Source organism: Portunus trituberculatus, chromosome 1 (genome assembly GCF_017591435.1).
Source record: "Portunus trituberculatus isolate SZX2019 chromosome 1, ASM1759143v1, whole genome shotgun sequence".
In the NCBI taxonomy this organism is placed as follows: Eukaryota; Metazoa; Arthropoda; class Malacostraca; order Decapoda; family Portunidae; genus Portunus; species Portunus trituberculatus.
Genome location: NC_059255.1, coordinates 800,890 through 813,357, shown reverse-complemented (window position 1 = coordinate 813,357; position 12,468 = coordinate 800,890). Strand labels below are relative to the sequence as shown.

Here is a 12,468-nt window from a genome sequence, read left to right as displayed (position 1 = left end):
AACAATAGAAAGGTTAAAAGGAGAGAACAGGATGGTGGAAGACCCATAAAGTATGGCAGAACTATTAAATAAAAAATTCTAGGAGGTCTTTACTAAGGAATCCAAATTTGAAATGCCACAGGGTAATAGAGAGAGTGTCTATATGAAAGAGATTAAAGTAACCAAGCTTTAAATAAAAGTTAATGAAGGAACTGGATGAAGAGAAGGCAATGGGACCAGATGAAGTCTCAGGCAGAATACTGAAAGAATGTAGGGAAGAACTAGCAAGTCCTATATACATCATAAAATGCTCAATAGAAAATGGAACAGTACCAGTAGAATGGAAACGAGCTGAGGTGGTTCCCATATATAAGAGCAGAGGGAAGGAAGAACCTTTAAATTACAGACCAGTATCACTAACTAGAATAATATGCAAGTTCCTTGAAGATAACAAATTAATATCAAATAGCCAATTTGGTTTTAGAAAAAGACGGTCGTGTGCAACTAATTTATTGTTTTTATTCTGGAATAGTTTATAGACTACAAGAGAGAGAGGGATAGGTTGACTGTATTTATTTGGATTTAAAAAAGGCATTTGACAAAGTGCCACATGCAAGATTACTATGGAAGTTAGAGGAGAAGGGTGGCTTAAAAGGACGCACATTGAGATGGATATAAAATTATTTGAGGGGGAGAGAAATAAGGACGGTTGTTAAAGATATGAAGTCCAAGTAGCGAGAAGTAGAAAGCGGAGTGCCACAGGGGTCAGTATTGGCACCAATACTTTTCCTCATTTATATTAACATGCCAGGAGTGAACAGCTACATAAATCTGTTTGCAGATGATACAAAACTGTGCAGAGTTATAAAGCAAAAAGAGGATTGTGAAATACTGCAAGAAGACCTAAACAAGATCTAGGAATGGAGTAAAAAGTGGGAAATGGAATTCAATGTGAACAAAAGCCATGTCATGGAAATGGGAAAGAGTGAAAGACGACCCATGGGAATCTATAAGATGGGAGATGGAGTAGAACTGGAGAAAGTAAAAAAGAAAAAGGACTTAGGAGTGACAATGGAAGAAAACAATCAACTGGTAAGCCATATTGATAGAATTTTTAGAGAAACATATAATTTGCTAAAAAATATTGGAGTAGCATTTCACTACATGGACAAAGAAATGAAGAAATTGATAAGTACTATAATAAGACCCAGATTGGATTATGCAGGAGTAGTGTGGACCCCTCATAAAAAGAAACACAAGGAAGTTGGAGACTACAAAAAAATGGCTACAAGAATGGTTCCAGAATTTGAAGGGATGACTTATGAGGAGAGACTAAAGGTTATGGATATACCAACCCTGGAACAAAGAAGGGAGAGAGGAGATCAGATACAAGTTTATAAATTGATCAACGGAATGGACCAAGTGGATAATGAGAAACTGATCCTGAGAGAAGAATATGACATCCAAAGTACAAGATCGCATAGTAAAAAGCTGAGAAAAGGAAGATGTCTGAGAGATGTATAAAAATATAGTTTCCCACAAAGATGTATTGAGACGTGGAACAGTTTAAATGAAGAAGTAGTGTCTGCAACGAGTGTGCATAGTTTTAAAGTAAGATTGAATAAGTGTAGATATGGAGACGGGACCACACAAGTATAAAGCCCAGACCCTGTAAAATTACAACTAGGTAAATACACACACACACACACACACTTTAGTACAGAGCCAATGGTCATTGAGGAGATGAGGGTGGAGTGCCCTTTAGCAAAGAGTGATCATGCAGTTTTGGAGTTCAAGGTGATAGATGAAGAGAAATCTAGAAGAAATGAAGAATATAAAGTGGGAAGATGGAATTATGCCAAGACAGATTTTGGAAACCTAAAGAAATTCTTTCAAGAGACAAATTGGATGAAATTCAAGAGTGCTAAGGAGCAAATGAAAAGTGGAAGGAATTTATAAAATATACAAAGGTGAGAAAAATTTGTACCAATAAGACAACATAGAGAAGTTGGAAAGCAGGACTGGTTTAACGATAGATGTGAAAAGGCTAGAACAAGAAAAGAGGATGCATGGAAGAGGTGGAGAAGGAAAAGACGGATTAAGCAGTGGGAAAGTTACAAAAGAGCAAGAAATGAATATGTGTTGATTAGAAGAGAAGAAAGAAAGAAACAAGAAAAGGATATAATTGATAAATGTAAAGACCAACCAAGGCTTTTTACAGACATGTGAACAACAACATCAAAAATAGAGAAAGTATTGAAAGTTTAGAAGTAAATGGAGTATGCAGTGAGGATCCCAGGAAATGGCAGAGGCTATGAATGGATGCTTTCGGAAGGTATTCACAAAGGAGACTGCTTTTGACAAACCACTGGTAATGGAACAGAAAGGGATTATGAAGGAGTTTCAAGTAACTGTGGAGGAGATCAAGAATATGATGGGGAGTTTAGAAGTGAGAAAAGCTGTGGGACCTGATGGGGTATCAGGATGGATTTTAAGAGAATGCAGGAGCAACTGGCAGAAAAGTTTGTGAAGTAATTGATGCCTCATTAAGGGAAGGTGTAGTGCCCCAAGACTGGAAAAGAGCTAACATTGTCCCAATCTATAAATCAGGTAACAAGAGAGACCCATTGAACTATAGACCAGTGTCACTTACAAGTGTGGTAGCTAAGATGTGTGAGAGGGTGGTGAAGAATAGATGGACAGACTTCTTGGAGAAAATGACATACTTTGTGAGTGTCAATTTGGTTTTAGAAAAGGGCGTTCATGCACGACAAACCTGATATGTTACTATTCGAGGGTGATAGATGTAATACAGGAAAGAGATGGTTGGGCTGATGGAATATATCTGGATTTAAAAAGGCCTTTGATAAGGTACCACACCGGAGACTGATCTGGAAACTTGAAATGGTAGGAGGAGTGCATGGCAGTTTACTAAAATGGATGGAAGACTTTTGGTAGGAAGAGAAATGAGAACAATAATTAAGGACAGACCATCAGAATGGGGCTTGGTGGAGAGTGGAGTTCCACAGGGATCAGTGTTGGCACCAGTAATGTTCGCAGTCTACATAAATGACATGGTGGATGGGGTGTCCAGTTATGTGAGCCTATTTGCAGACGATGCAAAATTGTTAAGAAAAGTGAGATGTGACAAAGATTGCGAACTACTCCAGGAAGACTTGGACAGAATATGGAAATGGAGCTGTACATGGCAAATGGAGTTCAACACGACAAAATGCAAGAAAATAGAGTTTGGCAAGAGTGAAAGAAGAATCAGGAGTATGTACAAGATAGGAAATGAAGACATAAAACCAGTCATGAAGAAAAAGACCTTGGGGTGACAATTACCAATGACCTATCGCCAGAGAGACATATAAACAAAATAATTGGAGAAGTATTGAACTTATTGAGGAACATAAGAGTGGCGTTCGTATATTTAGATGAAGAAATGATGAAGAAAATAATTACTGCAATGATAAGACCGAGGCTTGAATATGCAACAATACAGTGGGCTCGAACTTAAAGAAACACATAAGGAAACTAGAGAAAGTACAGAGGGCTGCAACAAAATGGTGCCTGACTTAAGAGATTTGACTTATGAAGACAGACTGAAAAGAATGCAACTTCCGACCCTGGAAAACAGAAGAGAAAGGGGAGACCTGATAGCAATATACAGAGTGATGATTGGCATGGAAAAATGGATAGGGAAGATCTGTGTATGTGGAATGAAAGAATGTCGAGAGGGCATGGGAAAAACTAAAATGGCCACTTATAGGAGAGATGTGAAAAATATAGCTTCCCTCATAGAAGGGTGGAAGCATGGAATAGTTTAGACGTGGAAGTGGTCAACGCAAGGAATATTCATGATTTTAAGAAAAAGCTGGACATTAGTAGATATGGAGACGGGACAGCACGAGCATAGCTCTTTCCCGTATGTTACAATTAGGTAAATACAATTAGGTAAAACACACACACACACACACACACACACACACACACACACACACACACACGAGACGCAGCAGAGGAAGGACGCAATACCGTCGCTTCCGAGAATCAGCTGATCTTCACCACCTTTGTTTGGGTTTACAGTGGCCTGGGCGATAAGTGTGGACTCATTTTTTTTTCATGAATACAGTGTTAAATAATAATGAGTGAGAAAGATATTCCATCTAAATGCAGGTATGTGACAAGGGAAAGAATGAAAGCTGATGATGACAATGTTGGTGAGAGAGGAGGAGAATTTGAAGGCTTTGATACGGCGCAAACTTCACTATTTGATAGAGTCTTAACTATCGAACGTAAATTAGATAAATTGATAAAGGAGAGTATGGGAATGAAAGAGAATGAAGAACAGGATAAAGAGCTCCAGAAATTGAAAGAAAGGATAAAAGAGTGGAAGAAAACGAAACTAGGCTAAGAACCGAAAATGAAGAATTAAAAGTCCAAATAGCGAACTATAAGAAATTGATGGAAGAAGGACTCGGTAAAGCCGAGAAAAAAAAAAGAAAAGCTAAAAGATCTAGTTAACAAAGAAGAAGAAAGAGTACAAGACGTGATTAAAAAGAAGTACAAGCATGGAGAATCCAAGATAAGAAAGACAAGGAATCATTTCAAGAAGTATTTCAAGAACAGTTAAAAGAAAGAGATGAAAATATGACAAGCAAAATGATAGGAGTCCTCAAGAAAAAGAAAATTTAGTAAGAGAAATTGCGGAAAAAAGAAGAGTGCAATTATTTTTGGACTGAAAGAAAAAAATGTTAAATATAGACCAAGAAGGGAAAAAGACGAAATGAAATCAGTAAAAGACCTACTAAAACATCTGAATGACGAGGATAGACAGAACTTAGAAGAGGAAGTAGAAGAAATCCATAGAATGGGACCATATCAAGAAGGAACAGTGAGACCAATTAAGATATTATTAAAATCACAAGCAGCAGCAGAAGTACTATATAGAAAAACGAAACTCAGAGAAACAGAAGGTTGCAAAGATATATATATATATATAAAGAAAAATAGAAACGAGGAGGAAAGGAAGAGACACAATGAACTGGTGGCAGAAGCAAGAGAAAAAATAATGAAAGGTCAGAGGAGGAGAAGAAGGCATTTTTGGAGAATTATAGGAGACAGGATAAGGAAATGGTATATAAAAGAGAAAGAAGAGAAAAGAATGGAGCAAGTTTAACTAAAATGATAAGAACAAGAGATTAAAATGATGTATACAAACATAGATGGGATTTTATCTAGTAAATTAGAATTAAGAGATTACATAAAGAAAGAAGAACCAGATATTGTATGCCTGGTGGAAACAAAGTTAAATGAGGCAATAAAAATAGACATAGATAAAAGGTATAATATATGGAGGAGAGACAGAGTGGGTAAAGGAGGAGGAGGAGTCATGATGATGTTAAGGAAGGAGATAGTGGTAAATCAAGTGGAGTTTGGGAAGGAAAATCAGAAATACTGTATGTTAAGATGCATATTAACAAAAGGAGTTAACAATCATTGGAACATATGTGCCACCAAAAACAAACTCATGGACTAACCAAGAATATAGAGACATGATAGATGACACAATAAGGAGTCTTACAAGAATCATTAAGGAAAGGAGAAAAGTGATATTGGTAGGAGATTTCAACTGTAAGGAGGTAGACTGGGAAAATTATGAAAGTGGTATGGGGAAGATGCCTGGGAGATAGATTCCTGAACCTAATGATAGATAATTTGATGGTCCAAAGAGTAAAGGAAAACACAAGATTCAGAGGAAACGATGAACCGGCAAGATTAGACCTAGTTTTTACAAGGGATATACCAATTAACGATGATATAAGATACAAGTGCCCATTGGGAAAGAGTGACCATGTAATATTAGAGATGGATATAGAAGAAGGAAAGGAAGATAGAGATGAATCATACAAAGGAGACCGATTAAATTACAGAAAGGCTGATATTGAGAATCTCAAGAACTATTTTAAAACGTAAACTGGGAGGAGATGGAAAACTCATTAACGGTTCAAGAGAAATATAACTTATTTTTGGAAATATACAAAACTGGGGTCAGGGAATATGTTCCGAAATATAGACCTAAAGAAGAAGGAAAGAAAGATTGGTTTAATGCAAGATGTGCTAGGGCAAAGGAGAAACGAGATGGAGCATGGAAAAGGTGGAGAAGAAACAGAAATCCAGAAAATAAGGAAAACTTCAAAACAGCAAGAAATGAATATGCTAAGGTGAGAAAGGAAGAAGAAAAGAACTATGAAAAGGACATTGTCGAAAATGTAAGGAACAACCAAAATTGTTCTACAGATTCATAAATGGAAAAATAAGACAAAAAGAAACAATAGAAAGGTTAAAAGGAGAAAACGGAATGGTGGAAGACCCAAAAGTATGGCAGAACTGTTAAATAGTAAATTTCATGAGGTCTTTACTAAGGAATCCAAATTTGAAAGACCACAGGGTAATAGAGAGACTGTCTATATGAAAGAGATTAAAGTAACCAAGCTTGAAATAAAAAGTTGATGACGGAATTGGATGAGGAAAAGGCAATGGGACCGGATGAAGTCTCAGGCAGAATACTGAAAGAATGTAGGGAAGAACTAGCAAGTCCAATATACAACATCATAAAATGCTCAATAGAAAATGGAACAGTGCCAGTGGAGTGGAAAAGAGCTGAGGTGGTTCCCATATATAAGAGCGGAAGGAAGGAAGAACCTTTAAATTACAGGCCGGTATCACTAACTAGTGTAATATGCAAGATGTGTGAAAAGTAATAAAGAAGCAATGGATCGAGTTTCTTGAAGACAACAAAATATTATCAAATAGCCAATTTGGTTTTAGAAAAGGTCGGTCATGTGTGACAAATTTATTGAGTTTCTACTCTAGAATAGTTGATAAAGTACAAGAGAGAGAGGGATGGGTTGACTGTATTTATTTAGATCTAAAAAAGGCTTTTGATAAAGTGCCACATGAAAGATTACTATGGAAGTTAGAGGAGAAGGGTGGCTTAAAAGGAAGCACATTGAGATGGATGAAGAATTACTTAAGGGGAGAGAAATAAGGACGATAGTTAAAGATATGAAGTCCAAGTGGAGAACAGTAGACAGCGGAGTGCCACAGGGTCAGTATTGGCACCAATACTTTTCTCGTATATATAAATGACATGCCAGAGGGAGTGAACAGCTACATAAATCTGTTTGCGGACGATGCGAAACTGTGCAGAGTCATTAAACAAAAGAGGATTGTGAAATACTACAGGAAGACTTAAACAAGATCTGGAAATGGAGCAAAAATGGGAGATGGAATTCAATGTGGACAAAAGCCATGTCATGGAAATGGGAAAAAGTGAAAGACGACCAGTGGGAATCTATAAGATGGGAGATGGAGTAGAACTAGAAAAAGTAAAAAGGAAAAGGACTTGGGAGTGACAATGGAAGAAAATAATCAACCGGTTAGCCATATTGATAGAATTTTCAGAGAGACGTATAATTTGCTAAGGAATATTGGAGTAGCATTTCACTATATGGACAAGGAAATGATGAAGAAATTGATAAGTACTAAAATAAGACCTAGATTGGAATATGCAGGAGTTGTGTGGACTCCCATAAAAGAAACACATAAGAAAATTAGAGACTACAAAAATGGCTACAAGAATGGTTCCAGAATTTAAAGGGATGGCATATGAGGAGAGACTAAAGGCAATGGATCTACCAACCTTGGAGCAGAGAAGAGAGAGGGATCTGATACAAGTTTATAAATTGATTAAAGGAATGGATGAAGTGGATAATGAGAAACTGATCCTGAGAGAAGAATATGACTTTAGAAGCACAAGATCGCATAGTAAGAAACTAAGGAAGGGACGATGTCTGAGAGATGTTAAAAAATTTAGTTTCCCGCAAAGATGTGTTGAGACTTGGAACAGTTTGAGTGAGGAAGTGGTATCAGCAAAGAGTGTACATAGTTTTAAAGAAAAATTGGATAAGTGTAGATATGGAGACGGGACCACACGAGCATAAAGCCCAGGCCCTGTAAAACTACAACTAGGTAAATACACACACTGTAGGAAGACTTAAACAAGATCTGGAAATGGAGTAAAAAATGGGAGATGGAATTCAATGTGGAGAAAAGCCATGTCATGGAAATGGGAAAGAGTGAAAAACGACCAGTGGGAATGTATAAGATGGGAGATGGAGTAAAACTAGAAAAAGTAAAAAAGGAGAAGGACTTGGTAGTGACGATGGAAAAAAACAGTCAACCTGTAACCATACTGATTGAATTTTCAGAGAGACATAATTTGCTAAGGAATATTGCATTAGCATTTCACTACATGAACAAAGAAATGATGAAGAAATTGATAAGTACTATAATAAGACCCAGTTTGGAATATGCAGGAGTTATGTGGACACCACATAAAAAAATTAATAAATAAAAAAAATAAAAACAAAAAACAAAAAAACACATAAGGAAGTTGGAGAGACTACAAAAAATGGTTACAAGAATAGTTTCAGAATTTGAAGGGATGACATATGAGGAATAAAGATACCAGTGACAAGTGGAATTAGACAAGGATGCACTGGCTCTACCACTCTTTTCAAACTTGTCACTTTCAAAATAATAGAGAAACTCCAAGAATTAGACAAAGGATTTAAAAACAAAAATTTCAATATTACCTCATTGTTCTATGCCAACGATGGGTTGCTACTGGCAAGCAGTATAGAGGATGCTGAGAGAGTGGTGGAAGAGGTAGTAGTTATAGTAAGAGAATGTGGACTTGAAATTAATAAAGAGAAAAGTATGGTTCTAATATCTAATATGAAGGATAAGTCACAAGAGATAACAGGAATAAGAGCAAGTAACACTAGAGATGTATCGATGCATCGGTATCGGTATCGGAATCGGTGGTATCGGCCCATTTTTTGGGTATCGGTATCAGCTTATTTTATGCCGAAACTTCCAATACCTAAAAGGAATTTACTACTTAGTGATATATTTGATGTAAGATATTGATGATACCAAATTAATATAATACGGCATATTAAGTGTCCGTGGTGATTACCATATGTCATAGAATACTGTTTTCTGTGGTAATAAGCCACAACCTCTAAATTGGACGTGTATGAACTCCGGCATCCTGTCACACGGTCAGTCATGAGTCACCACACATTCTCACTGTCTCTCAGTCAGACGCTGCTCCTCCACCAACACAAAGTTCACACAAGTGAAAAGCTTATGTTTTTTAACTATAATCTAAGAATGTCAAACTTCAGATATTGAGAATCCAACAAAATGATTTGGTATATATATATATATATATATATATATATATATATATATATATATATATATATATATATATATATATATATATATATATATATATATATATATAGTTAGGCATTTTACATTATTGTAAATAACAGCATATTCTTATTTGATTTATAATTCCAAGATATCATACTGGAATAGGTGGAAGCTCGAATTATATATGTATATTAATTTTAATGCAAGTTAAATTTTTGAGTAACTTGTGTTAACCTAAGGATGTAAAAATTCCATAACTAAGAAAGTAATGATTCTGTTTTGTAATCATGTGCATTGCGTATAATTTGTTGCATATCAATTATCTAAGATCATAGCAATACACTAGAAATTTAGAATGAACTAAACTTTTTTCTATTTAATTGAAAAAATTAGGTGAAAGCTCATTTTTCTGAATTGGTCTACTAATGTCTCATGAATTAATATCAAAGGATGTCAGATTTAATTAAAGAGAAACATACACAACAAAATGAGTTTCTTTTGCTAATATTTTGTGTCTGTTTTACAATTTTAAAGATATTTTTGATCGCCAAAATATCGTCAATAAAATTAATAATGAAAATGCACACGACCAAATGGTCGCTAAAGGAGTAAGAAGTAGGAATTTTAAATAACTGACAAGAATCAGAAGACTGAGAAGATATTCATTCCAATTACTGAGTAATTTACCTTTGCAAATGGCTTCAAAAAGCTTCTAGAATTGCTCCTATTTCACAAACATTCTCAGAAGGACTTACAGCATCCCCCAAAACAAAGCCTCCCATCTGATAATGCTCGCCGTCCACCAACTCATCCTGGTGCCCAGTGCAGCAATCACTATAAGTAGTAGTATTGGTATCGGTGGTATCGGTATCGGTAGTAGTATCGGTAACGGTGGTATCGGTATCGGCACAATTAGGTGGTATCAGTATCAGTATTGGAATCGGGCAAAACTTTGGTATCGGTACATCTCTAAGTAACACAGTTAAGTATCTGGGAATTACTATAAATGACACCAAGAATCTATTTAAAGAACATAAAAGGCTTATGATAGAGAAAGCAATAAGGATGGCCAACATCACCTACTCAGTGGTGGCAAGGAGCTGTGCCAGGATGCTGATTGGGAAAACGTACTGGAAAAGTATTGCCCTCCCAGCAGTCCTTTATGGAGCCAACATAATGGATTTTACAAAGCAAGAAGTGGAGAGAGGGGATCTGATACAAGTTTATAAATTGATTAATGGAATGGATCAAGTGGATAATGAAAAACTGATCCTGAGAGAAGAATATGACATTAGAAGCACAAGATCGCATAGTTAAAAAACTAAGGAAGGGAAGATGTCTGAGAAATGTTAAAAAATATAGTTTCTCACAAAGATGTGTTGAGACTTGGAACAGTCTGAGTGAGGAAGTGGTGTCAGCAGAGTGTGCATAGCTTTAAAGAAAAATTGGATAAGTGTAGATATGGAGACGGGGCCACATGAGCATAAAGCCCAGGCCCTGTAAAATTACAACTAGGTAAATATATATATATATATATATATATATATATATATATATATATATATATATATATATATATATATATATATAGAGAGAGAGAGAGAGAGAGAGAGAGAGAGAGAGAGAGAGAGAGAGAGAGAGAGAGAGAGAGAGAGAGAGAGAATGATGACTACTGAAGCATTATTTCATGAGTGGTGATCAGTAGGTAACAGGCATCCTCAAGAAGTTTGTATAAAATTCTGCAATAACAAGTAATTTGCCTTTGCACAATTCAAAATGGAAATACATAACACACATTACTTAATCATAATATTTTGTAATTCTTATAGTTATTATATTCTTAATTCAAAATGCATTACCAACAATAGCAACTCCTCACCTGCCATGCACAGCGAACACCTGAAGCTGGGTGCTCAGGTGTAATATTCTATCAACATCATCCCACAGCAGGGTTGGGCCGGGCAGAGGTTTCCTGGCTTGATTGATTTGGGAAGTCAGCCATGGCAGCTGCATCTGTTTGCTGAAAACTGCAACACCTTTCTGGCCACACTCTGGTATGCCAGCAGAGGATGTTTTGGTCACACACTTGGGTTGTGTCTGGATGAAATCTGTTATGCTATGCAGGCTGCCACCCAGCTTAGCAAGTTTTGTTCTACGTCTGAAAGGCAACGGGCAGATGACAGGCTCCAACATGTCTATAAGGCTGATTGATATGTTTTTCTTTCGGAAGGCTTTGATCTTGACGTCGTCAAGCACGTTGGCCAAAAAGACTTCTGGAGATGCTTCGCAGGACGCCTCAGAACTCCTTGGCACATTGGTTATCACCACCACCATATTATACGTCCCACCGCTGGCAGCAAGCGGTGCTCGCTCCACGCTGCCATCACTTCTTGTGGTTATTTTAACAGGTGAACTGATGTCCGGGCTATCCCAGGTGTAGTCCAACAACACCTCTAGCAGAGCTTGCTTCAGAAGAAAGCTGTGTGGCAATTCATACATGGACCGTTCACGTTCCTCTAGGACAAGTTTGTTGTCGGAAGCCTTGCGATATTTGTCAGTTAGCTGGGCTTCAAATTTACGAAAAGCATTCATTTCGAAGTCCAAAAAATGTCTCCTGCTGGTGTCCAGTCTAGAGGTGTGAGAATCGTAAAATTTCCATGACCATTGAACATCTTCATGTGCCCGTTTGGTTTTCGTACTAAAATTCTGCAACAACTTCAAGCACAACAACTTTATTTTGGCTATGTGTTCACTCTCGTTCACACTGGAACACAGACTAACTAACTTGCTCAGGTCAACTACAAAGACAGCATGCACGGTGGAATACATTTCCGAATTAGTGAAAATTCAAACTTTCAAAGTGCACTTTTGATGAACCACACAGCTGACTCACGTGGCTCTCATCAGCGTCAACTAACACCGCTGCAGTTACTTGACACTCTTTTGATCAGCGTCGCTGTCCCCCAAACTTTAACCCACACCACAACTTCCTCTCTGTATATTCCTTGATCAGCACCAAAGACTATCATATAAAATTTACACATAGTTTTTGATCAGTACTGTTTGCTACTCCAATTCAGTTTTCAAACATGCACATCCTCTTACTGCAATGAAACAGGGTGGGGAACGTCCGGCCTCCGGGCCGTATAAGGCCCCAAGACCATTTGATCAGGCCCGCAAGGCAGTTCATAAATG

General features: G+C 37.0%; 1 protein-coding gene across 2 annotated transcripts in view; it reads right to left on the bottom strand.

Annotated features, from left to right (window-relative positions):
• The window catches only part of LOC123507346, a 170,850-nt gene extending 158,681 nt beyond the window's left edge, over positions 1–12,169 (bottom strand). For both annotated transcript variants that reach the window (XM_045260159.1, XM_045260231.1), the window contains exon 1: positions 11,153–12,169. In XM_045260159.1, coding sequence (XP_045116094.1) covers positions 11,153–12,102 — 950 coding nt within the window. In that variant the 5' untranslated portion in view covers positions 12,103–12,169. The remainder of the gene's footprint in view (positions 1–11,152) is intronic.
• Between the last annotated feature and the right edge of the window lie 299 nt (positions 12,170–12,468).